Source organism: Hemitrygon akajei, chromosome 5, assembly GCF_048418815.1.
Source record: "Hemitrygon akajei chromosome 5, sHemAka1.3, whole genome shotgun sequence".
Lineage (NCBI taxonomy): Eukaryota > Metazoa > Chordata > Chondrichthyes > Myliobatiformes > Dasyatidae > Hemitrygon > Hemitrygon akajei.
This window is the reverse complement of record NC_133128.1, coordinates 76,980,130-77,007,608: the sequence shown is the minus strand read 5'-3', so window position 1 is coordinate 77,007,608 and position 27,479 is coordinate 76,980,130. Positions and strand designations below refer to the sequence as shown.

At 37.7% G+C, this 27,479-nt stretch overlaps 1 protein-coding gene across 1 annotated transcript in view; it reads right to left on the bottom strand.

Annotated features, from left to right (window-relative positions):
• LOC140727897 (uncharacterized) overlaps positions 1 to 27,479 on the bottom strand; it is a 193,654-nt gene that overhangs the window by 31,859 nt on the left and 134,316 nt on the right. The window contains exons 39-49 of the mRNA XM_073045834.1: positions 26,061 to 26,099; positions 23,579 to 23,617; positions 22,523 to 22,561; positions 20,026 to 20,064; positions 16,609 to 16,647; positions 15,066 to 15,104; positions 12,263 to 12,301; positions 10,716 to 10,760; positions 4,148 to 4,180; positions 3,512 to 3,544; positions 1,138 to 1,315 (exon numbers count right to left, since the gene is read on the bottom strand). Of these exons, the coding sequence (XP_072901935.1) occupies positions 1,138 to 1,315; positions 3,512 to 3,544; positions 4,148 to 4,180; positions 10,716 to 10,760; positions 12,263 to 12,301; positions 15,066 to 15,104; positions 16,609 to 16,647; positions 20,026 to 20,064; positions 22,523 to 22,561; positions 23,579 to 23,617; positions 26,061 to 26,099 (562 nt within the window). The remainder of the gene's footprint in view (positions 1 to 1,137; positions 1,316 to 3,511; positions 3,545 to 4,147; positions 4,181 to 10,715; positions 10,761 to 12,262; positions 12,302 to 15,065; positions 15,105 to 16,608; positions 16,648 to 20,025; positions 20,065 to 22,522; positions 22,562 to 23,578; positions 23,618 to 26,060; positions 26,100 to 27,479) is intronic.

Sequence of the window (27,479 nt, the reverse complement as noted above, 5' to 3'; positions counted from 1 at the left end):
TCAAACTTTCTGCATAATCACTCAAAGAGTTGACCTGCAAGTGCATGTAACGAGAGCTGTATAACTCATCTCCTTCTACCTTAGGCCACAAACTTATCAATCACTCATCTGTGGACACTCTCTGGAGGTCCAAGATCCGTATGTTCCACGACCGCTGGAGCATAAAATGTAGGAGGGGACTATGTTGAAAAATAAACGTGCTAGGTTTTCTAAAATTGACTCCTTTACCTTAGGCCACAGACTTATCAATCACCCCTCGTACATTGGAGGGAAGGAATATCTCGGCTGCCGGTTGGATAACCAGTTTAGTGGGCTACTTTATCCTCGATTTTGCCAAGCTCCTTGAGAATTTTTAAGCTGCACTCTGAGAAGCAGGTAGGTCACCAATTTTTGAATTTTGAAAATCCATAACTATTGATAACTATTTGGATTTACTGATTTGATTCTTCAGCATGACCTGTGGCCAGGATTGGTAATTCTTCCCAATAGCCTTTGAAGCAGGTGTTGCACAATCTCTCTGTCACACATTGATCTTCCACTCCCATCACTCTCGTCCACTCTCGCAGCTCTCAGTACCACTGAATCTTGAACTGGCTACAATTGCAGTTAATCTGCTTGTGTTGGAAGCATTTCCATCTGGTGTCTGGCTGTCTTCTCAATCTGGCTACTAGCTGGTTGTGACATGAATATCAAAACTATAATTAAGCCCTGCTGTTAAATTTGACCTCACTTTCTTGGCATCTCCAGGGTTTCTCCAGCACCTTACACTTCCCCTTAAACGTTGAAGACCTACTTGCCATATAAAATAGTTTTCTCCTAATGTGGTCAACTCCATGCCTCTTTTTATCTTTGTGACCACCTCCAACTCGATAACCCTCCAAACTTTTTGCATTCGCCCAATTCTAGTCTCCTGAATATCTCTTTTTATTTGCCTTTAGCTTCCAAAATACAGTACTTGATCGCTAAACCTCTTCGCCTTTCCTATCTTCTGATAAGTGATTAATTAACACATCGACACTATGAATACATTATTGGTCATCTGTCTATAATTTGGTGGCACAGTGCTGATGTTATAAAATGCAATGAAAAATGTTCCCTATTAAAAACAGATGAGTTGTTGTTGCCACTCTATGTTACCTTTTGGAAAATGAAGTAAGAACAGTAGAGGAGGCATTGAGGAGGGTGCTTATCATGCCAATGATTTGACTTGCAATGCCTGCATCTATAGCTTCCATTTGCAAAATTTTGTCCAAATCAGACAGAAATGCAGCCAAGTCCGTGAAGTTCAAGGTCACTAGCGTAGTTGGTGGACTCTCTGAAATTAAAAGGAGACTAAGATTAGGAAAGGATATCCCACAGCGTTTTCATTGAAGGCTAATAAAATGTTGTTTCCCAAACTATTCAAATACAATCACCATTTAGTTGAAGAAGGTAGAACTGGAAACAGTCTTCACAAGTTATTTAGAACAGGAGCTGGGAAAGACCACTCAGACCTTCAAACCAGATGTGCCCTATGCCTGAACTTCTCTTCTGTTCCAAAGCCCTCAATTCTCTGATCTTTCAAACATTTATCTACTTCCTCCTTAAATAGCTTCAACAATCTACCTTCCTTAGCCCTTCAGCAAAGAAAACTGTAGAGATTCACCACTTTGCAAGAATTGTTCCCATGGACCTCAGTTTTAAATGACCATACTCTGATTTTATAATGATGTTGCTCCTATCAGTAAATATCATTTCAATACATTTACCCTGTCATACTCCCTCACACTGTTATATACTTCAGTATGAGCACCTCTCATTCTTCCATACTCTAACAAATACCATTCTAATTTTTTTAGTCACTGGTGATAGGCCAACTCTCTTCAAAGTTCAAAGTAAATTTTATTAACAGAGAACATACATGACACCACATACAACCTGCAGTCCTCTTTACCTGCAAGCAGACTTAACAAATCTATAGAACAGTAACTGTAAACAACAAACATCAAGAACTGTAAACTGTAAACAAACTTGTGCAAATGCAGATAATAAATAAAGCAATAGATAATGAGGATGAAATAACAAGATGAAAGAGTCTTTAAATGAGTGTAGTTATTCCCCTTTTGTTCAAGAGTCTGATGGTTGAGGGGTAGTATCTGTTCTTGAAGCTGGTGGTGTGTGTCCTGAGGCTCTTGTACCTTCTGCCTGGAATGACAGCAGTGAGAAACGGGCATGGCCTGGATGACAGAAACATAGAAAACCTACAGCACAATACAGGCCCTTCGGCCCACAAAGCTGTGCCGAACATGTTCTGACCTTCGAAATTACCTGGGGTTACCAATAGCCCTTTATTTTTCTGAGCTCCATTACCTGTCCAGGAGTCTCTTAAAAGACCCTATCATATCCGCCTCCACCACTATCACCAGCAGCCCTTTCCATGCACTCAACCACTCTCTGCATAAAAAACTTACCTCTGACATCTCCTCTATACCTACTTCCAAGCACCTTAAACCTGTACCCTCCAGTGCTAGCCATTTCAGCCCTGGGAAAAAGCCTCTGACTATCCACACCATCAATGCCTCTCATCTATCTCTATCAGGTCACTTCTCATTCCGAAGGATGAGGATCTTTGATGACGGAAGCTGCTTTCCTATGACAACGTTTCATGCAGATGTGCCCAGTGGTTGGGAGGGGTTCACCCTTGATGTACTGGGCTGAAACAATTACCTTTTGAGGGATTTTCAAGGGTATTGGTGTTCCCATAATGAGCCAAAATGCAGCCAGTCAGCACACTTTCTGCCACACATCTATAAAAGTCTGCCGAGGTTTTTGGTGACATGCCGACCCTCTGCAGACTCCTGAGGAAGTAGAGGAGCTGTCATGCTTCCTTCAGAATCTTATTCATACTTTGGACCTGGGACAGATCCTCCGAGATAATGACACCCAGGAATTTAAAGTTACTGACTCTCTCCACTTCCGATCCTCCGATGATTACTGGCCTATGAACCTTTGGTTTTCCTCTCCTGAAGTCTACAATCAGTTCCTTGGCCTTACTGACATTGAGTGAATGGTTGTTATTATTACACCACTCAGCCAAATTTTCAATCTCCCTCCTGTATGCTGATTCATCACCTGCTTTGATGCAGCCCTAAAAAGTGGTGTCATCAGCAAACTCGTATGTTGTGTTGGAGCTGTTCTTCACCACTCTGTCAAAAGGAGTATATTTAAGGGGAAAACTGGTACAATTTCCTGCCGTCCACAGACAGTCAACGATGTACACCAGCACCCTCCTGTTCCTGATCCCAGGCATTGGTTAGCCTTAAAAATAAATAAATTATAAGACTCTCAAAAATTCCATCAATGAAGATTGATATATTTGCAAACTCTTCCTTCACAACTTGTAACTATGTACATTCATTCAGTCATGCATGTGGTGGGAGCACCTCTAGTAAAGCTAACAGTTATTGTTCACTTAAATCTGTGTTGTATGAGAAAACATCAGTAGTACCAAAATTGTACACATTTTCTATACCTGTAACGTTCAGTTCAACAGTTGAGCCGACAGCTGGAAAGAGAAGAGTGATACTTGTGTTATTTAGAGGTGCATTAAAGGCATTTGAAATGAAAACAGAACTGTTCTTTTCACAATATAATATCACTTGGTGCAGTTTCACCAGAAACTCTACTACAGTACAAATGAATTTTGTATTATTAGAGCTCAGGACCTAATTTTTGGAAAGCTTCTGGGAAGTCTGATACTACACTTCAACATATAGAGTGCACAATAACTCCGCATCAGGAGATTGTTAGAATTCCATCCAGGATTTAATGACATAATTTATTCTTGAATGATTTGCTCTTCCTGAAGTTTTCCCATAAAAGAGCTAAATGGTGGGAATGCCAGAAGAAACCAAACGAGTTCAGGCTGTGAAACGTGGGAAGAATTTAGATAAGTCAGTCTGAAACATTTGAGCTGTGTTCATTGGCATGCCTTTTAAAAGGGCATGGGCTAACTGGATAACTATTTCAAGGAGCCCACTCACAGTTAAAAGCAGAAGAGGCCTGCCCTTTGTTTTGTGATTAATAGCATAACCATTCTCCAGTTTAACAGCATAATTAAAGTAATTGTTTGCTAGTACTAAGTTTCCAAAAAACAGGTTTTCCATACCTGGAATTAAGGTTGCATTGACAGTGCTGTTCTCTGTTAAGGAAATCATAACATTTCAGATCAGACAAATAACCACCAGACATTATACTGCTGCATTCCAGTGTCCAGAACAAAAGATTATCAAAAAGACCATGAAATGATTATAACATAAAACATTAAATATTGAATTAGCTTAATAAGACCTCACAATTTACTCCAGCACTTGACAACCAGGCAAGTTTTATGTTTTACCAACTTTTCAACTCAAATCAACCAGGCAACCAGGCAAATTTTATGTTTTACCAACTTTTCAACTCAAATCAAGGGATTTGCAGTTTAAGAACTAATCTGAGGTGATTATATCTCACAACTTTCCAGATCTGCCACCTCAAACATTCTGTTCGATATTGGAGGTTTTGCCTAATTTCCACAGCAGAGATAAAGTAAAGCTGTAGGTAATTTAGAAATGTTCTTGAAAACTGTTTACATCTCAGCTGGAGTACCTATGCACTTTCTGTAGAACAATTCAATAGGAAAGACGTCAAGTCCTCGGGTTGTGTGCAGGAGTAAGCTACCCTAATAATTGACTTTAGTAAATAAACGGGGTGACTGTAGAAACTACTTTATTTGTTATTTCGAGACGCAGCACAGCAATAGCTGTTTCTGTCCCAATGGGCTCAAGCAGCCCAATTACACCCATGTGACCAATTAACCTGCCAAAGGGTTTCAACCTGAAATGCCAACTGTACTTCTGTCCTTAGATGCCGCCTGGCCTGCTGAGTTCCTCCAGCATTTTGTGTGTGCTGCTCGGATTTCCAGCATCTGCAGAGTTTCTCTTGTTTGTGACCATTTAACCTACGCAGATATAGCCTTTGAAATTTGGGAGGAAACCAGAGAACCAAGAGGAAGCCCAGGTGGTCACAGGGAGAATGTACAAACTCCTTACAAACAGCAGAGGAATTGAACAAGGGTTGCTGGCACCAAAATACTGCTATTCTGCCATTCACAAAACTTCTTGAAAGCTGGAAGCAATTGAGAGAAGGTTTCACAGAGGCACTCGAAGTTATGAAGGATTAGATGGGTATTTCTTCCAAAGGCAGGTCAGTTGGAAAACATATCTTCTCGTTTTGAGACAATATGTCATGGTAAAAGAGAGAAAGCAAAAGGAATTTCATCTTAACTCCTGCCTAATCAAGGCTCTGCACCCACTGCAATTTGTCTACCACAATAATAGGTCTACAGCAGATGCAATATCACTGGATCTCCACATGGCCTTGGACTACTGGACAACAGTAATATTTTCCTCAAGGTGCTGATTATTGATTATTGCTCAGCTTCCAAGGCTATCATATCCTCAGAAGACCATCTTACCCTCAATATGCCATCTTTCCGTCAATACTAATCAATAAGCTTCTAAACCTGTGCCTCTGGAGTTCACGCTCCAACTGGATCTTTGACTTCCTTCATTAGGGGATCATGGTCCATGGAGATCAGAAATAAAATCTCCTCCTCAATGACAATCAAAACTTGTGCAACACAATGTGTATGCTTAGCCCACAGCTCTACTCTCTCTGCACCCATATCTGTGTGGCTAGGCACAGTTCAAACACGATCTACAAGCAATGTACTGCTGCTGCAAAACAACAAATTTCACAACATAGGCCAGTGGTTTTAAACCTAACTGATTATGATTCTGGAAACTATTTTCACTCAAAATTTTCAGAAAGCTCACAATTCTCAAATTTACAGTTTTGATCTTAACTGGTCTACTTGTGTAAAATAATGGAAGCCACTCATTAGGAAGGAATCTTAACTCCTTAGAAAGCTTAATACTATCAAAGTTTAGAAAGATTGAAGTAAATTTATTATCAAGATACATACCACTATATACAACCCTGAGATTAATTTTCTTTTGGGCATTCTCAATAAATCCATAATAGAATAGTAACTATAATAGAATCAAATAAAGACTGCACCAACTTGCACCAGTGTCCAAAAGACAATAAGCCATGAAAATACAAAAAGAATGAAATAATAATAATAATAATAATAATAATAATAATAATATTAATAATAATAATAATAATAATAATAATAATATAAATAAGCAAAAAATAGCAGGAACATCAGATGAATTTCTTGATAGTGATTCTATAGGTTGTGGGAACATTTCAGTAATTCAATGATGGAGCAAGTGAAGTTAAAAGAGGTTAATAATAATAATAGGTACTTTATTGATCCTGAGTGGGAAATTATTTTGTTACAGCAGCAAGATTTAAAAACACACATAGCAATAATAATTATTATTATTAATAAACTAATAATAAAGTGTAGAATAATAATATACAGAATAATAATTTTACCATTGTGCAATAATGTGTAATAATAATGCATGAAATAATAAAGCAGAGACTATTGTACTATGATGTGTGTTCTCCTGTTGCACAGAGATGAACTGTTGTATGTGCTTATTGCATTTGGAAGGAAAGATTTTCTGTAACGATCTTTGCGACAGCGGAGCTGAATGAATGTTCGAAGGGTGCTCCGCTGCCTATTCAGTAGGTCATGGAGAGAATGTGCCTGGTTGTCCACACAGTTTTGAACTGCTTTGGTTCAAGATCCTGATGGCTGGGTGGGGGTGGGGTGGGGGGGGGGGGGTAATAACTCTCTCTCAACATGGTGTGTGAGTCCTGAGGCAGGAAAATGAGGACTGAATTCTGCTGTCAAACCTCTACCTGCTGCGTCCCTTGGAAATTAATGGTCAGAGTGTGTCTGCGATCAAATAATTCAAATTTCTGGGGACTACCATTACCAGTACATTGAGGTGGAATAAGCATGTTACTTTCATCACTAGGATTGTTCTTCCTATGCCAGCTTAGGAAACATAACATCTCCGGGCATAGCCTGATGAAATTTTACTCAGCCATCATTGAGAGTGTTGCGATCACCTCTATCACCATTTGGTTTTCCGCCCTTTCTCCTTCTCCAAGCCCAGTTTGCAGTGAGTGGTTCACACAGCAGAGAAGAGCAAATTACCTCAGACTCCACCCGCCCTTGCAGTAACCAATTCAGCAAATTACCATCAGGGAGATGCCACAAGTCCATCACCAGCAGGACTACACATCATCTCTGAAGCTTCTTTCCTGTCACTATCCAGCTGCTCAACAAAACTCACTCAGGTGTAAAACCCTAACCTTAACTGTCCCCGAACAATGGTCTTTCCTGCTTTCCTTGTTCAGTTGATAATTGTTTTGTCCATATGTTGGTATTCAATCAAGTTTGACTATTAACGTTTGTGCTAATTGGTGATTGTTCATGGCTGTTGCACTATTGTCTTGTAAATTGCTGGCTGCTATTGTGTTGTCTATTATGATATTGTCCTATGTTTTATGTTTGGCACCGAACCACAATCAATTCTGGTATGTTTCACACATTGGCAATAAAATGTTTCTGATTCTGATGCTGAAATTAAATCCTTACAGAGGAAATAGAAATTCCAAAATGGTGCAATGGGTCAATGTGTCCAGTTCTGTTAAATATCTGGAGAATCTAATAATCTTGGAGTAAGGAGAAAGAAGGAAATGTTTCAAAAATCTGAATCGTTTTGATTACGTAACTAAGTGAAATTGATTGGTGTAGCAGTACAATCAGCAATCAGGGTTCATGGATAAATTGGAACTTATTAAGGAGACAGGTCAGAATGAGGAAAATATATGATTATCCAGCCATTTTTAAGATACAGAATCTGTTTTATGATTATCCTTCATAATAATAATAGATACACACAAAGGTATTTGATGGGAGGAGATTACCGGACCAATTCAGGGAATTATTTCAAAGAGACCCAAAAGACACAATAGAACTTCACTTAAATTAATCAACCATGGACTCACTTTCAAGTGCTCTTCATCTCATGTTCTTGATATTTATTGACTATTTATTTATTTATTTATATTTCCTTTTTGATTTTTTCTGTATCTGTACCTGCACAGTTTTTGTTTTTTTCCATATTTTCCACATTGGTTGCCATCTTGTGTGTGGTTTTTCATTGATTCTATTGTGCTTCTTTGTATTTACTATAAAGGCCCACAAGAGAATGAATCTCAGTGTAGTATATGGGGACATACATGTACTTTAATAAATTTACTTTGAACTTTCAGAACAAATAGCCTTGGTCCTTCCTTTCATTATAGAGATGGGCAATAAATACTGGCCTCAAAGCCGTGCCCACAGCCTGTACAGGGATAAAAATAAATCACGTAAACACTCCTCATGCTTCTGAATTACTACTTCTGCATCATGTTTCTAATATTACTGATACTGACAAACAGCTATGCCCGGTGTGTGATACTGTTTATGGTGCATCCGTAGATTATGACACTGGTGTACAGTCTGAGAATAATGAATAGAAGTAGATTTAAAGAATTTCATAGGTACTGGCAATTCCCTTCAATACTCAATGGAACTAAGTAATAACTAGTGTCAACTTAATAAAATGTTAATTAACACACGTGAAAAATGTCCTTTGGCAAAAGTAATTTCAAATAGAAACAATCGTTGGTGTTGTTCAGCTCCTGTCACGAGTCCACCCCATCTCCTACACAACTGGAGGGCGCAGAAAAGTTCAGATGACACTAAACGGCGACTCCTTTGCTTGCATCTTCGGAAGCAGCTCTATTTCTATCCTTGATATCTCTTTTCTTCATTTTGAAGACCTGGAGTTACTCGCTGACTTTGGTTCTTTGCGGGAGTGGGACCCACTCTCAGGGCCTCACAACTAGTCACTTTTCAATATGCCAAGGACACGGCTTGGAAGAGCAGCGTGCCTTCAGTGTGCCAGATTTTCGTGGCTCTAAAGATGGGCTGATTCAAGGCTGGTGCCCCTGACTGAGGTGTCGCGGGAGAACACAGAACATCGGGAGCAACGGGTTAGCTGCTGTGTGTTCAGAGACTTGAGCCTTTCCAGGGCTGATTCTCTGGGAGCAGAGCTCGGAAAAAGTGACGCAACAGACTTTTAACGCCATAAATCAGTGAGTTGTTTATTATGTCTCCTTTCTCGCTGTGAAAAGGGGACACCTCTTTTTCCCTTATTAGGGTGAGAGAGAGAGAGTCTGTGGTATGTTGAATTACCAGGTGAATGAGTAGCCTTTGGGATACTGTAAGTCTGTGTCTTTATTGATGCTTGCTGCAGGCTTCAGTGCTCAGTGGAGGGTGCTGATGGTTTTCTGCTGGTGGGGGAGGGAGGATCGTTGTCTTGCTGCTACTGTGCATGGGAGGGGGAGCTGGGAGGGAGCTTTGGGGTTCTAACATTTAATTATCATTCATTCCTTTGGGCAGTCCTCTATTTTCGTGGATGTTTGCAAAGAAACAGAATTTCAGGATGGATATTGTATACATTTCTCTGGCATTAAATGTACCTACTGAACCCACTGAACATTCTATTCTATTATCTTGTGCTTTAACTATGACTAGAAACAGAAACAATTTTTTCCTAATTTTTTTTCAAAAATTTACATTTGCAGTCTTAACCCTCATGCAATGTAATGTGAGAAGGATCTTAAAAGCAGTGCTCCTTTTTTCACACAACTTACCTCTCACGTTTCTTCTCATTCTCTGTCATTGTCTGCCTCCATCAATAATTCACCTGCCAATGTCTCTCAACTCCAGCAGCCCTCCGCTTACCCGACTGGCACAAAATGCCCAACATCTTGCACCCCTCCTCATTCCAGCAGTCACCCCAGAATCCTATTTGTCACTCCCATTCTCCCCTTTACACTGGCTGTCTTGTCTCTCTACTCTCACCCCTGATTCAGAATTTCAACCCAAAATGTTGACAGGTCCTTTCCTTCCACAGATGCTGCTGGACCCATGAGTTCTTCTCGTTTCTTGCCAAGGTTTCAGCATCTGCAGTCCCTTGTGCTTCTCTTATAAACAATACTAAGAGTTTACTTTGTGCTGGAAATACTTCTTCTGGTGTACTTTTGTACAGTTAATTAAATACTTTCTCTAAAGAACTTGGAGACCATAATAGACAGGATAGCAGAGGCAGTTGCCTGAATGGTATAAAGATGACTGCCTGTCTGGAGTATCTCATTGCCCTGCAACAGGGCAGATTCAATAGAATGTACATGAAGGGGTTGACCCAAGGCAATTTTTTTTTGTCTACAACCAAGACAACAATTTATATGCATCGTAAATAACTTGTTCTGAAGCTTTCAGAAATTTAGGCAAAAATATGTTTTTTGTAATTAATTCTAAGCTTTTTTTTGTAAGAACAACTTGAAAAGTTATAGAAGCTGTTTGAATCTATGTCAGTAAAATGAAATTGGATAAATCCCTGAAAAACAGATGTACAATATACGAACTCGGAAACAGGAAGATGTTATGATACTGAGAGGGTAACTATTTCAGTGGTACCATGAACTAAAACATGCTTTTTGTTTGCCCTTTATTAGATGCATTTTTAGGCAGTAAATACTGGGTCCAAATCTGTATATCAGCAAAAGAACAAATAACCACAGCAGGATTCATCATTCTTAACGATACAGTGTCTAATTATTAATATCTTCAAGAAACAGAATGCCCATACCTGTTGTAGTCATTGGAACAGATGTCACACCAGTGGTACTGTTCACTGAAATGGAAATAAAAGGTTTCATGAAACATCTACCTTTCCTTTCTCTGCCTTTTTCCTTTGCTTGACAGTATAGCATAGGGATATGCTTTGCACCAGAAAGTTATTGTTTAAGATGGTAACAGATATTGAGAATTCATTCCCCACCGCCAATCTCTTTACACGTCTTTGCCTAAATCATATTAGTTAACATATCTATTTCTCAGAATTAAGTTCAAACAGAAACATACAAGGATTGCAATGCTGATTGTGGTTATTCAGTTGCCACCCAAATTCACCCCAGGCTCATCAACATACCTTCTGCCCACCACCCAGACACCTGAATTAATCAAAATCATTTGGTTCCCATCAAGAACCCATTCCATCTTCTTCAAAACACCTTCTGCTTTGGGTAAAGATTTCCAACAGCCTTAATAGGCAGGATGGAACAAATAGTCTTCTTCTGTCAATTATTCTGAAGTTGTTAGAGATGAGCAAAATTTCTGGCCCCAACCGTGATAATCACTACATATAGACAGGTAAGAATAAATCATATCAACAGTTCCCAACTTTATTAGTGATGAGAGAATTCAACAGAATTCTAATATTATTAATATTTTCATGGAATAAATTTACAGCGCCTATGGTATTTGTTTGAAGTAAAATCCCAACAGATATTCTGGTCACTAAAATGAAAGTACAAGATTATATATGAAACAATTCTGTATTCTCTATGTTATTATTTTTCTAACATTTCTACAGATATAACACTGTGGACATACTCAATAAATCCAAAGCAGAATAATAACTAATAAAAATCCTAATGAAAAATCACACCAACTTGGGCATTCAGCTCGTGGGCAAAAGACAACAACCTGTACAAATGCAAAAGGAAGGAAACAATAATAATAAATAGTTAAGCAATAAATATTAAGAATATGAGAAGAACGTGTACTTGAAAGTGAGCCCATAGGTGTTGGGAAAATTTAGTGATGAGAGAGGTGATGTTGAAAGAAGTTATCCCTTTTAGTTCAAAAGCCTGATGGTTGAGGGGTAATAACTATTCCTGAACCTAGTGGTGTGAGTTCTGAGGCTCCTGTACCTGTTGGAATGAGGATTTACTTCTGATGACAACCCTCTGCCAGCTACCCCACCCCCCACTTCTAAATTAATGGGTCAGTCTGTCTCAAATTCAAATTCCGGGGGACTGCCATTACCAATACAGTGAGTCTACCCTGTTTCTTAGTCTTTACTGTGAATTCTCGCAAGAGAATGAATCCCAGGGTAATATATGGGGACATTCATGTACTTTGATAATAAATTTACTTTGAACTTTGAGAAGAAATAGCCCGGTTCTTCCTTGCATTATAGAGATGCACAATAAATACTGGCCCCAAAGCCATGCCCACAGCCTGTACAGGGATAACAATAAATCACATGAACAGTCCTCATGTTTCTGAATAACAATTTCTGTATCATGTTTCTAATATCACTGATATTGTGAAAGAACAAATTGACTGTACCTGTGGTATTCAGTGTCAGTGATGTTACTGTACTGATATCTGTAATGAAAATATAAAGTCAGATGAGTCAAACAGCTATGCCCGGTGTGTGATACAGTTTATGGTGCATCTGTAGACTATGACACTGGTGTACAGTCTGAGAATAATGAATACAAGTAGTTTTTAAGAATTTCATAGGAACTGTAATTGTCTTCAATACTCAATGGAACTAAGTAATAACCTGGTGATATCATAATAAAAATATTAGCTAACACCAGCGAAAAATGTCCTTTGGGCCAAAGTCATTCCAACCAGAAACAAATTCAGATTTTAACCTTCATTAGTGCTGTTCAGCTCCTATCACCAATCCAACCCACCGTCCATACAACATTCTATTCTATCATCTTGTATCACTAATTGTACCACAATAGACTGGATAGTAGAGACAGTTGCCTCAATGGTACAAAGGATGACTGTCTTCAGAAACATGGGTGTCTGGAGAACCTTATCTCCCTAGAACAGGGCAGATTCAAAGGAATGATCCTGAAGGTGTTGATCCAGGGCATTTTTTTTTTTTTTGTCCACAACCTATATACATGTGCTATGCATAATTTGTTCTGCAGCAATGAAGAAACTGAGGCAAAGAAATCTTCGGCAATGAAGAGTTTGTCATTTTTGTAAAAGCAACTGATTAGTTATAAAAGCTGTTTTAATTTTTGTCAGCAAAAGGGAATTGGGTGTACTGCTGAAAAACAGATCTATGCACACTCTCTGCAAAGAGAAGGTGGTGTTAATACTGACTGGGTAACTACCTCAGAGGTACAGTGGGCTGAACTTGTTTTTCACTTGCACTTTATTAGACGCATTATTGGACAGTGAATGCTGGGGTCAGCATTTGTTTGTTTACAAACAAAAAAATAAATAACCACAGCAGTCTTCATTTTTCATAATGAACCAATATCTAATTATTATCAATATTTTCATGGAACAAAATTACAGTAGCTGTGGTATTCACTTGAACATTTGTCACACCAGTGGTATTGCTCTCTAAAATGGAAATACTGTACAAGGTTTCACGAACAAATGCCTTTGCATTCTTTCTGTTATTCCTTTTCTCAATGGAGTATAGTGCAGGGGTATTTTTTGAAGGTTTTGTATCTGAAAGTATTTTTTAAGATGTTAACTCATCACCATACTTTCTGCCCAACACCCAGACTCACTGCCCTTCTGCAAAATACCTCAGCTAATGCTTTGTAAACAGCTTTACTTTGAAGATACCAGTAACTGAGACAGAGTGTACAGTATTTCAGAGAAGGAACATGAAATATACATTTGTGATATTTTTCATTTTACTGATTATATCACACAGCTAAGGAAAATGCACTTAAGAGAAAACACAGAGGTTATGGTATTGGTATGACCGAACTTTATCTGAAAGTTACAAGGTACCATTACCTAAAAACCCAGGCATGACTGGACAATCTAATCTCCTGTGTAAGTTTAAGAGGAATATCAACAGCCATTTTAGGGTATTGAAAACTTTAGATTTGAAGAAGTAAAACTGTGATACATCCAAGAGTGAGTCATTCAGCAATCTGGGTTCATGGATTCATTACAATTTCTTATTGGATCAGGTTGGAAATTTTATGATTATGATATTGGGGTACTATTTAAGAGTATGGTGGAGAAAGAAGAATGGTTTAAGCATTTTATAGAAGTTTTCATGTCCCTCCATTGAATTCAAGTCCTATCCTAATCAGCAATGAATCAATTTGATATATATAAACAGTGATATACATTCTTTTGTTTTTAAAAGATCTTCCATGGGGTGAACTGAATTCTGAGAGTAACAAGCTTGAATCTTAATGCCAGTTCTCCCAACGTTATAAATAACTTTTCATGAACAGCCTCCTTACTCGGGGCCGAGGAGTCAAACACCCGAATGATGAATCGGTTCTTTGTGTCCAATTAATTGAAATATTGGAAAATCTAACAATCTTTGAGTAATGGGAAGAAAGGAAATGGAGGGTTCAAAAATCGGAATAGTTTTGATTGTGTAACTAAGTGAAATTGATACCTATGGCAGCTCAATCAGCAACAAGGGTTCATGGAAGCATTGTATCTTGTACAGGAGATAGGTGAGAATAAGGGAAATATGATTATGGAACCATTTTTAAGGCCATAAAGTTGATTCATGATTATTATAGAATCATGGTAGAATTAGGTACATATATTTCAAACAAGCCTATTTGAAGGGAGGAGGGTACTGAACCTATTCAGGGAACTGCACGTTTCAAAGACCCCTCACAGACACATTAGAACTTTACTCAACTTAATAATGCAATCACCCATGGACTCACTTTCAGTGACTCTTCATCGCAGCTTCTCGATATTTATTGCTTATTTATTATTATTATTATTATTTTATTTACTCTTTTTTCTTCTTTTGTATCTGTATTTGCACAATTTGTCGTGTTTGGTATATCTGCACTTTGTTTGGTCTGTCTCGTGTGTGGTTTTACATTGATTCTATCATGTTTCTTTGTATTTACTGTAAATGCCTGCTAGAGAATGAATCCCAGGGTAGTATATGGTGACATGCATCTAATTTGATAATAAATTTACTATGAACATTGAGAACTAATAGCCCTGGTTCTTCCTTTCATTATAGAGATGGGCAATAAATACTGACCCCTAAAGCCGTGCCCACAGCCTGTACAGGGATAACAATAAATCACGTGAACAGTCCTCATGTTTCTGAATAACAATTTCTGTATCATGTTTCTAATATTACTGACACTGTGAAAGAACAAATTGACTGTACCTGTGGTATTCGGTGTCAGTGATGTTACGGTACTGATATCTGTAATGAAAATATAAAGTCACATGAGACAAACAGCTATGCCCGGTGTGTGATACTGTTTATGGTGCATCTGTAGATGATGACACTGGTGTACAGTCTGACAATAATGAACACAAGCAGATTTTAAGAATTTCATATGTACTGGCAATTCCCTTCAATACTCAATAGAACTATGTAATAAGCTAATGACAACTTAATAAAAATATTAGCTAACACCAGCGAAAAATGTCCTTTGGGCCAAAGTCATTCCAACCAGAAACAAATTCAGATTTTAACTTCCATCAGCATTGTACAGCTGCTGTCAGCAGTCCATTCCATCTTCCACACAACATTCTCATCTACTATCATGTTTCACTAACTATGTCTGAAAACTGAAATGTTTTTTTCTATTTTTTTCAAATATTCCATCAGCAGTGTGAAGATATTTCTTAACCCTAACCCAATTCAATCTGAAAAGGAGCTTAAAAGCAATATCTCCTTCCTTCACACTCCTGCCTCCTACCATGCTCTCTGTTTTTCACTTCCTTTCCTTCTGTCTCCTCGCTGCATCCATCTGTAATCGACCTGCCAATGTATCTCACCTCCAGTACCCCTCCTGTCTCCTAACTAGCACTAACTGCCTATCATCTTACACCCATCCTAAGTCCATCAGTCACCTCAGAGTCCTTTATCGCCACTCCCCATCACCCCTTTACTCTGGCTGTCTTGCCTCTCCACTCTCAGTCCTGATGCAGAATTTCAACTCAAAATGTTGACAGATCCTTTCCTCTCAGAGATGCTGTTTGACCCATGAGATCTTCTTGTTTGCTTGTTTGGGTATAGGGGTGATTTACCCAAGTAATTTAAATACAATTTGTCTTCAAATATTGAGTTTGAGTGAAGATTCTGATCTCCTGAGAAGATGAATCTTCAAGAGAAATGGTGACAGAATTATCAAGCAATGAATGTTTTGAATCAGATTAATAAGGCAATTAAGTCCTCAGGCAGGTCAGTCAGCAGTCAGAATGCAAGGATTTGTTGTTTCTCTTTGGAACCAGTTAGGAAATGAGGGTGAATCATTTGTATGGAATCATTATCTGGTTGCACCTGAGAGTAGGAGGTGGATGGCGTTTCAGAATTCATTTTCATTAGAGTATTGGATATGCAGTGGAATCTATTTAACTGGGAGACATCAGGACCGGTACAATTTGGCCCAATAAATTATTTGATTCTACTGTGTTTCTTTGTATTTACTGTGAATGCCCACAAGAGAGTGAATCTCAGGGTTTAACATTGTGAAATATATATCCTTTGATAATAAATTTACTTTGAACTGTGAGAAGATATAGCCCTGGTTCTTCCTTTCATTATAAAGATGGGCAATAAATACTGGCCCCAAAGCCGTGCCCACAGCTGGTACAGGGATAAAAATCAATCAAATTAACAGTCCACATGTCTCTGAATAACAATTTCTCCATCAGCTTTCTAATATTACTGAAACTATGAAAGAACAAACTGACTGTACCTGTGGTATTCAGTATCAGTGATGTTACGGTACTGATATCTGTAATGAAAATATAAAGTCACATGCGACAAACAGCTATGCCCGGTGTGTGATACTGTTTATGGTGCATCTGTAGATTATGACACTGGTGTACAGTCTGAGAATAATGAATACAAGTAGTTTTTAAGAATTTCATAGGTACTGTAATTGTCTTCAATACTCAATGGAACTAAGTAATAACCTAGTGATATCATAACAAAAATATTAGCTAACACCAGCGAAAAATGTCCTTTGGACCAAAGTCATTCCAACTAGAAACAAATTCAGATTTCAACCTTCATCAGTATCGTTCAGCACCTATCACCAGTCCAGCCCATCGTCAAGTCCATCGTCCACACAACATTCTATTCTACTATCTTGTTTCACTAAATATGTCCAAAACAGATATATTTTTTTCTATTTTTTTCTTAATTTCATTCAGCAGTGGGAAGGAATTTCTTAATCCTAATGCAATGTAATCTGAAAAGGAACTTTAAAACATTGTCTTCTTTCTTCACACTTCCAGGCTCCCATATTGCACCCTCTGTTTTTCACTCATTTTTCCTTTACCCTTTTTGTCTGCCTCCATCTGTAATTCACCTGCCTATGTCTCTCAACTCCACCGTTCCTCTAATCACCTAACTGGCACTAACTGCCTGTCATTTACACCCCTTCTCAAACCACCAGTCACCACTAAATTCTTTATCACCATTTCCATTCTCCCCTTTACACTGGCGGTCTTGCCTCCCCACTCTCAGTCCTGATGAGGAATTTTGACTCAAAACGTTGACAGTTCCTTTCCTCCCACAAATGCTGTTTAACCTATAAGATCTTCTTGTTTGTTGCTCAGGATTTCAGCATCTGCTGTTCCTTGTGCTTCTCTTATTATGAGTTTGCGTTTTTCTGAATGTTCTTCTACTGGTGTACTTATGTACAGATAAGGAAACACTGTCTCTGAGGAACTTGGAGACCATTATAGACTGGGTAGAGGAGACAGTTGCCTGACTGTCTGCAGAAACATGGGGGTCTGGAGAATCTTATCTCCAAGACATGTTCATGACGTTGCTGATCCAGGGCAATTTTTTTTGTTCACAGCCAAGATATCAATTTGCTTGAATTGTAAATAACTTGTTCTGGAGCATTGAAGAAACTGAGGCCAAAAAAAAAGTCCTTTGCAATTAATTATTCGTTACTTTGTAAAAACAACTTAATGAGTTATAGAAGCTGTTTCAATCTTTGTCAGCAAAAGGGAATTGGATACACCCATGAAAAACAGATATATGCGAACTTTTTGCAACAAGAAGATGGTATTGATACTGACAGGGTAACTGTTTCAAGGATATAATGGACTGAATACATTCTTTGCCTGCTTTTTATTACATGTATACTTAGATAGCAAATGCTGTGGTCAGAAACTCTATACAAACAAAAGAATACATAACCAAAGATGTCCTCATGTTTTATAATGAAACAGAATCTAATTAGTATTAATATTATCAAGGAACAAAATTTCAACATCTGTGGCATTCACTTGAACAGTTGTCACATCAGTGATACTGCTGACTGAAATTGACCATCAGACAAATGCCTTTGCTTTCTCTATTATTCATTTTCTCTATAGAGAACAGCACAGGGGTATTCTTTGTAGATTATGCATGAGAAATGTATTGTTTAAGATGTTAACAAGTAATGAAAATTCATCCCCCACCACTGATCTCTTTACACATCCATTTCTCAATCATATTATATTTTTCACCAAGGTGGCCTGTAATTTTAGTTGCTAAATCTCATGGTTGTTCAGAATCAACTTCAATTAGAAACATACGAGGATCACAATCCTGATTGAGGTTGTTCAGTTGCCACTCCAATGCACCCCAGATTCATCACCATACTTTCTGCCCACCACCCAGACTCCCTGTCCTTCTACAACTTACCCTGGTAATGCTTTGAGCACAGCTTTATTTTGAATTCACCATTAACTGAGGCAGAGTGTACAGTATTTCAGAGAAGGAACATCAAATATACATCTGTGGTATTTTTTCACTTTATTGATTGTATCGCAGAAAAAAATACAACTAAGGAAAATGCACTTAAAAGAAAACAAAGGTTTTGGTCTTGGTATGGGAGAACTTTATCTGAAAGTTACAAGGTGCAAATACCTTCGAACACCAGGGATGACTTGTAAATCTAATTTTCTGCGATAGGTTAAGAGGAATATTAAATACTAATTAAGAGTACAGTGGAGTTAGATGAATGTTTCATGCATTTTATTGATGTTATTATGTCCCTCCATTGAAACCAAGTCATATCCTAGACGACAATGAACAAAATTGACATCTATCACCAGCAAAATACATGATTTTATTTTTAAAAGATCTTCCAAGGGCTGAGCTGAATTCTTACACTAAAAAATTCAAATCTTAATGCAAGTTCTTCCCAGGTTACAAATAACATTCTATCAACAACTTTGTATTTGCTCCTTATTCTAAGCAGAGGAAAAAATACCTGAAAGAAGAAATTATTCTTTACATTCAGTTATTTGAAATATCTGGAGTGTCTAATAATCTTGGAGTAATGGGAAGAAAGGGAAGGTTTCATGGAGGGTTCAAGATTCTGAATAGTTTTGGTTGTGTAACTAAGTGAATTTGATTCCTGTGGCCGTTCAATCAGCAATCAAGGTTCATGGATACATTGTAACTTATTAAGGAGACAGGTGAGAATGAGGGAAATACGATTATGGGACCATTTTTAAGATCTCAAAGTTATTTCATGATTATTATAGAATCATAATCGAATTAGATTCAGATATTTCACACAAGGATATTTGATGGGAGGAGGGAACAAAACCTATTTAGGGAACTACGTATTTCAAAGAGACATCACAGGCACATTAGAACCTCACTCAACTTAATAATGCAATCACCTATGCATTCACTATCAAGAAGTCTTAATCCCATGTTCTCGATTGTTATTGCTTATTTATTTATTATTCTAATTTCATTGCTCTTTTTTCTTCTTTTTTATCTGTATTTGCACAGTTCATTGTCTTTGGCATAGTTTGTGTATTGGTTGAATTTCCGTCTTGTGTGTGGTTTTTCATTGACTCTACTGTGTTTCTTTGTATTTACTGTGAAGGCCCACAAGAGAGTGAATCTCAGGATAGTATACGATGACATACATGTACTTTGATAATAAATTTACTTTAAACTTTGAGAACAAATAGCTCAGGTTCTTCCTTTCATTATAGAGATGGGCAATAAATACTGGCCCCAAAGCCGTGCCCACAGCCTGTACAGGGATAAAAATAAATCACATGAACAGTCCTCATGTTTCTGAATAGCAATTTCTGCAACATATTTCTAAAATTACTAATATTGTGAAAGAACAAATTGACTGTACCTGTGATATTTGGTGTCAGTGATGTTACAGTACTGTCCTCTGTAATGAAAATATAAAGTCACATGAGACAAACAGCTATGCCCGGTGTGTGATACTGTTTATGGTGCATCTGTAGATTATGACACTGGTGTAAAGTCTCAGAAAAAGGAATATGAGTAGTTATTAAAGAATTTCATAGTTACTAGCAATTCCCTTCAATACTCAATGGAACTAAGTGATAATCAAGTGACAACTTAATAAAAATATTAGCTAACACCAGTGAAAAATATCCTACAAGCCAAAATCATTCCAAACAGCAACAATTTCAGATTTTAACATTTCTCAGTGTAGCTCCGCTCCCATCACCAGTCTATTCCACCTTCCACACAACATTCAATTGTACTATCTTGTATCACTAATTATGTCCAAAAACAGATTTTTTTTTCAATATTTTTCTAAATTTCCATCAGCAGTGGGAAGTTATTTCTTAACCCTCATGCAATGTAATCTGAAACAGAACTTAAAAGCAGCATCTCTTTTCTTCACACTCCCTGCCTCCCATTTTGCCCACTTTGTTTTATCTTCCTTTTTGCTTTCTCTCTTTGTCAGCATCCATCTATAATTCACCTGTCAGTGTCTCTCAACTCCACCGCCTCTCCGCTCAGCTAACTGCCCGTCATTTTACACCCCCCACCACCAGTCCACCGATCGGCTCGGAATCCTTTATCACCACTCCCCGTCTCCCCATTACGTCAGCTGTCTTTCCTCGCCACTCTCAGTCCTGATGCAGAATTTTGACTCAAAACATTGACAGATCCTTTCCTGCCACAGATGCAGCTGGACCCATGAATTCTTCTTCTTCCCTGCTTAGTATTTCAGCACCTGCAGTCCTGCCATAAGCTAGGGAGGACCTGTATCATTGAAATCAATCAGATTCCTCCAGCAACCTAATCCTTCTTCCACAAAACACCTTCCACTTCAGCTAATGATTTGAAAGAGCCTTAACTGGCAGGATGGAACAAATAAGTCTTCTTCTGTCAGTTATTCTGAAATTGTTAGAGATAGCAAAACTGCTGGTCCCACCTGTGATACCCACTACATATACACAGTAAGAATAAATCATATCATCATTTCCCATCTTTATTAATGATGAGATTTTGGCAACTGTCTTCTAATAGTAATAGTAATTTCAAAGAATGAATTTATAGCACCTATGTTTTTGTTTGAAGAAATATCACAACAAATGTATTGCTTACTGAAATGAAAATAAAAGATTTGACATCAAACAACTCTTCTCTGTGTTATTCCTTTTCTAACATTTCTACATAAATAGTACTATCATCCCCTTGAAAGATTATGCAGCAGGAAGCATTAATATGCAACATAGAAAGTTGACTAAATATTGAGAATCGTACCAATATCTTTACAAAACTAATTTACAGCCTTCTCAAAACTGAATAGAAATGATGATTTTCAGCAATAGGACTTTCGATGTTTGTGAAAATAAAGCTGCTACTCTGAATTGACTTCAAACAGACATAAACAAACCCTCACTGAGTTGTTCGGTTCTTACCCCAATTCTTCCGAGCCTTCACCACCACATTTTATACCCACTACATAAACACCCTGTCCCATTAGATTCCATTCCAGATCATCACCAGTAAAGCAAGTTATTGTAAAGTTATCATCATAATGGATCTCGGAGAAGGATTATCGTACTGCACCAGAATATTACAAAGATATCCCTACATCCTTTACAATTTATTGCCTAAATTAAAGTAGGTACTGTACATTTAAGCAGAAACACACTTTTTGCAGGCCTTGGTTTGGGAATAGGAGTGATTTATCCAAGTAATATAAAATATAATTTGTCTTCAAATATTGAGTTTGAGTGAAGATTCTGATTTCTTGAGAAGATGAATCTTCAAGAGAAATGGTGACAGAATTATCAAGCAATGAATGTTTTGAATCAGATTAATAAGGCAATTAAGTCCTCAGGCAGGTCAGTCAGCAGTCAGAATGCAGGGATTTGTTGTTTCTCTTTGGAACCAGATGGGAAATTAGGGTGAATCATTTGTATGGAATCATTATCTGGTTGCACCTGAGAGTAGGAGGTGGATGGAGTTTCAGAATTCATTTTCATTAGAGAATTGGATATGCAGTGGAATCTATTTAACTGGGAGACATCAGGACCGGTACAATTTGGCCAATAAATTTTTTGATTCTACTTTGTTTCTTTGTATTTACTGTGAATGCCCACAAGAGAGTGAATCTCAGGTTTTAACATTGTGAAATATATATCCTTTGATAATAAATTTACTTTGAACTGTGAGAAGATATAGCCCCGGTTCTTCCTTTCATTATAGAGATGGGCAATAAATACTGGCCCCAAAGCCATGCCCACAGCTGGTACAGGGATAAAAATCAATCAAATTAACAGTCCACATGTCTCTGAATAACAATTTCTCCATCAGCTTTCTAATATTACTGATACTGTGAAAGAACAAATTGACTGTACCTGTGGTATTCAGTGTCAGTGATGTTACGGTACTGATATCTGTAATGAAAATATAAAGTCACATGAGACAAACAGCTATGCCCGGTGTGTGATACTGTTTATGGTGCATCTGTAGACTATGACACAGGTGTACAGTCTGAGAATAATGAATACAAGTAGTTTTTAAGAATTTCATAGGTACTGTAATTCCCTTCAATACTCAATGAAAGTAAGTAATAACCTAGTGATATCATAACAAAAATATTAGCTAACACCAGCAAAAATTGTCCTTTGGACCAACATCATTCCAACTGGAAACAAATTCAGATTTCAACCTTCTTCAGTATTGTTAAGTACCTATCACCAGTCCAGCCCATCATCCACACAACATTCTATTCTACTAACTTGTTTCGCTAAATATGTCCAAAACAGAACAATTTTTTCCTATTTTTTTCTTTTTTCATTCAGCAGTGGGAAGGAATTTCTTAACCCTAATGCAATGTAATCTGAAAAGGAACTTAAAAACATTGTCTTCTGTCTTCACACTTCCAGGCTCCCATATTGCACCCTCTGTTTTTCACTCATTTTTCCTTTACCCTTTTTGTCTGCCTCCATCTGTAATTCACCTGCCTATGTGTCTTAACTCCACTGTTCCTCTACTCACCTAACTGGCACTAACTGCCTGTCATTTACACCCCTTCTCAAACCACCAGTCACCACTGAATTCTTTATCACCATTTCCATTCTCCCCTTTACACTGGCGGTCTTGCCTCCCCACTCTCAGTCCTGATGCGGAATTTTGACTCAAAATGTTGACAGTTCCTTTCCTCCCACAAATGCTGTTTAACCTATGAGATCTTCTTGTTTGTTGCTCAGGATTTCAGCTTCTGCAGTTCCTCATGCCTCTCTTATTAAGAGTTTGCATTTTTTTGGATGTACTTCTACTGGTGTACTTATGTACAGATAAGGAAACAGTCTCTCTGAGGAACTTGGTTTCAGTCCTCATGTTTCTGAATAACAATTTCTGCAACATGTTTCTAAAATTACTGATATTGTGAAAGAACAAATTGACTGTACCTGTGATATTTGGTGTCAGTGATGTTACAGTACTGTCCTCTGTAATGAAAATACAAAATCTCATGAGACAAACAGCTATGGTGTGTGATACTGTTTATGGTGCATCTGTAGATTATGACACTGGTGTAAAGTCTGAGAAAAAGGAATATGAGTAGTTATTAAAGAATTTCATAGTTACTAGCAATTCCCTTCAATACTCAATGGAACTAAGTGATAATCAAGTGACAACTTAATAAAAATATTAGCTAACACCAGTGAAAAATATCCTACAAGCCAAAATCATTCCAAACAGCAATGATTTCAGATTTTAACATTTCTCAGTGTAGCTCCGCTCCCATTACCAGTCTATTCCACCTTCCACACAACATTCGATTGTACTATCTTGTATCACTAATTATGTCCAAAAACAGAATTTTTTTCAATTTTTTTCTAAATTTCCATCAGCAATGGGAAGGTATTTCTTAACCCTCATGCAATGTAATCTGAAAAGGAACTTATCTTTTCTTCACACTCCCTGCCTCCCATTTTGTCCACTTTGTTTTATCTTCCTTTTTGCTTTCTCTCTTTGTCAGCATCCATCTATAATTCACCTGTCAATGTCTCTCAACTCCACCGCCTCTCCGCTCAGCTAACCGCCCGTCATCTTACACCCCCCACCCCTCAGTCCACCGATCGGCTCGGAATCCTTTATCACCACTCCCCTTCTCCCCATTACATCGGCTGTCTTTCCTCGCCACTCTCAGTCCTGATGCAGAATTTTGACTCAAAACGTTGACAGATCCTTTCCTGCCACAGATGCAGCTGGACCCATGAATTCTTCTTCTTCCCTGCTTAGTATTTCAGCACCTGCAGTCCTGCCATAAGCTAGGGAGGACCTGTATCATTGAAATCAATCAGATTCCTCCAGCAACCTAATCCTTCTTCCACAAAACACCTTCCACTTCAGCTAATGATTTGAAAGAGCCTTAACTGGCAGGATGGAACAAATAAGTCTTCTTCTGTCAGTTATTCTGAAATTGTTAGAGATAGCAAAACTGCTGGTCCCACCTGTGATACCCCCTACATATACACAATAAGAATAAACATATCATCATTTCCCATCTTTATTAATGATGAGATTTTGGCAACTGTCTTCTAATAGTAATAGTAATTTCAAAGAATGAATTTATAGCACCTATGTTTTTGTTTGAAGAAATATCACAACAAATGTATTGCTTACTGAAATGAAAATAAAAGATTTGACATCAAACAACTCTTCTCTGTGTTATTCCTTTTCTAACGTTTCTACATAAATAGTACTATCATCCCCTTGAAAGATTATGCAGCAGGAAGCATTAATATGCAACATAAAAAGTTGACTAAATATTGAGAATCGTACCAATATCTTTACAAAACTAATTTACAGCCTTCTCTAAACTGAATAGAAATGATGATTTTCAGCAATAGGACTTTCGATGTTTGTGAAAATAAAGCTGCTACTCTGAATTGACTTCAAACAGACATAAACAACCCCTCACTGAGTTGTTCGGTTCTTACCCCAATTCTTCCGAGCATTCACCACCACATTTTATACCCACTACATAAACACTCTGTCCCATTAGATTCCATTCCAGATAATCACCAGTAAAGCAAGTTATTGTAAAGTTATCATCATAATGGATCTCGAAGAAGGATTATCGTACTGCACCAGAATATTACAAAGACATCCCTGCATCCTTTACAATTTATTGCCTAAATTAAAGCAGGTACCATATATTTAAAGAGAAACACACTTTTTGCAGGCCTTGATTTGGGAATAGGGGTGATTTACCCAAGTAATATAAAATATAATTTGTCTTCAAATATTGACTTTGAGTGAAGATTCTGATTTCTTGAGAAGATGAATCTTCAAGAGAAATGGTGACAGAATTATCAAGCAATGAATGTTTTGAATCAGATTAATAAGGCAATTAAGTCCTCAGGCAGGTCAGTCAGCAGTCAGAATGCAAGGATTTGTTGCTTCTCTTTGGAACCAGATGGGAAATGAGGGCGAATCATTTGTATGGAATCATTATCTGGTTGCACCTGAGAGTAGGAGGTGGATGGCGTTTCAGAATTCATTTTCATTAGAGAATTGGATATGCAGTGGAATCTGTTTAACTGGGAGACATCAGGACCGGTACAATTTGGCCCAATAAATTTTTTGATTCTACTGTGTTTCTTTGTATTTACTGTGAATGCCCACAAGAGAGTGAATCTCAGGGTTTAACATTGTGAAATATATATCCTTTGATAATAAATTTACTTTGAACTGTGAGAAGATATAGCCCTGGTTCTTCCTTTCATTATAGAGATGGGCAATAAATACTGGCCCCAAAGCCGTGCCCACAGCTGGTACAGGGATAAAAATCAATCAAATTAACAGTCCACATGTCTCTGAATAACAATTTCTCCATCAGCATTCTAATATTACTGATACTGTGAAAGAACAAATTGACTGTACCTGTGGTATTCAGTGTCAGTGATGTTACGGTACTGATATCTGTAATGAAAATATAAAGTCACATGAGACAAACAGCTATGCCCGGTGTGTGATACTGTTTATGGTGCATCTGTAGATTATGACACTGGTGTACAGTCTGAGAATAATGAATACAAGTAGCTTTTAACAATTTTATAGGTACTGTAATTGTCTTCAATACTCAATGGAACTAAGTAATAACCTAGTGATATCTTAATAAAAATATTAGCTTATACCAGCGAAAATTGTCCTTTGATCCAAAGTTATTCCAACTAAAAACAAATTCAGATTTTAACTTTCATCAGTATTGTTCAGTACCTTTCACCAGTCCGGCCCATCGTACACACAACATTCTATTCTACTATCTTGTTTCACTAAATATGTCCAAAACAGCTATTTTTTTCTATTTTTTCTCAATTTCATTCAGCAGTGGGAAGGAATTTCTTAACCCTAATGCAATGTAATCTGAAAAGGAACTTAAAAACATTGTCTCCTTTCTTCACACTCCCAGGCTCACATATTGCACCCTCTGTTTTTCACTTACTTTTCCTTTACTCGCTTTGCCTACCTCCATCTCTAATTCACCTGCCAACATCTCTCAACACCACCGTTCCTCTACTCACCTAACTGGCACTAACTGCCTGTCATTTACACCCCACCTCAGTCCATCAGTCACCCCGGAATCCTTCATCACCACTTCCCTTCTCCCCTTTACACCGGCTGTCTTGCCTTTCCACTCTCAATCCTGATGCAGAATTTCAACTCAATATGTTGGCAGTTCCTTTCCTTCCACAGATCTGTTAACTTAGCAGCAATAGTTCAATGCAATACATAATCTACTAGAGAAAATAAAAATAATAATAATAATAAGTAAAATAAAAAATAATAAATAAACAAGTAAATCAATTACGTATATTGAATAGATTTTTAAAAATGAGCAAAAGTAAAAATACTGTATATTAAAAAAATGTGAAGCAGTGTCCAAAAATTCAATGTTCATTTAGGAATTGGATGGTAGAGGGGAAGAAGCTGTTCCTGAATCACTGAGTGTGTGCCTTCAGGCTTCTGTACCTCCTACCTGATGGTAACAGTGAGAAAAAGGCATGCCCTGGGTGCTGGAATTCTTAAAAATTGACACTGCCTTTCTGAGACACTGCTCTCTGAAAATGTCCTGGGTATTTTGTAGGCTAGTATCCAAGGAGGAGCTGACTAGATTTACAACTTCTGCAGCTTATTTCCATCCTGTGCTATAGCCTCTGCATTCCAGACAATGATGCAGCCTGTCAGAATGCTCTCCACGGTACAACTATTGAAGTTTTTGAGTGTTTTTGTTGACATACCAAATCTGTTCAAACTCTTAACAAAGTGTAGCTGCTATCTTGCCTTCTTTATAACTACATT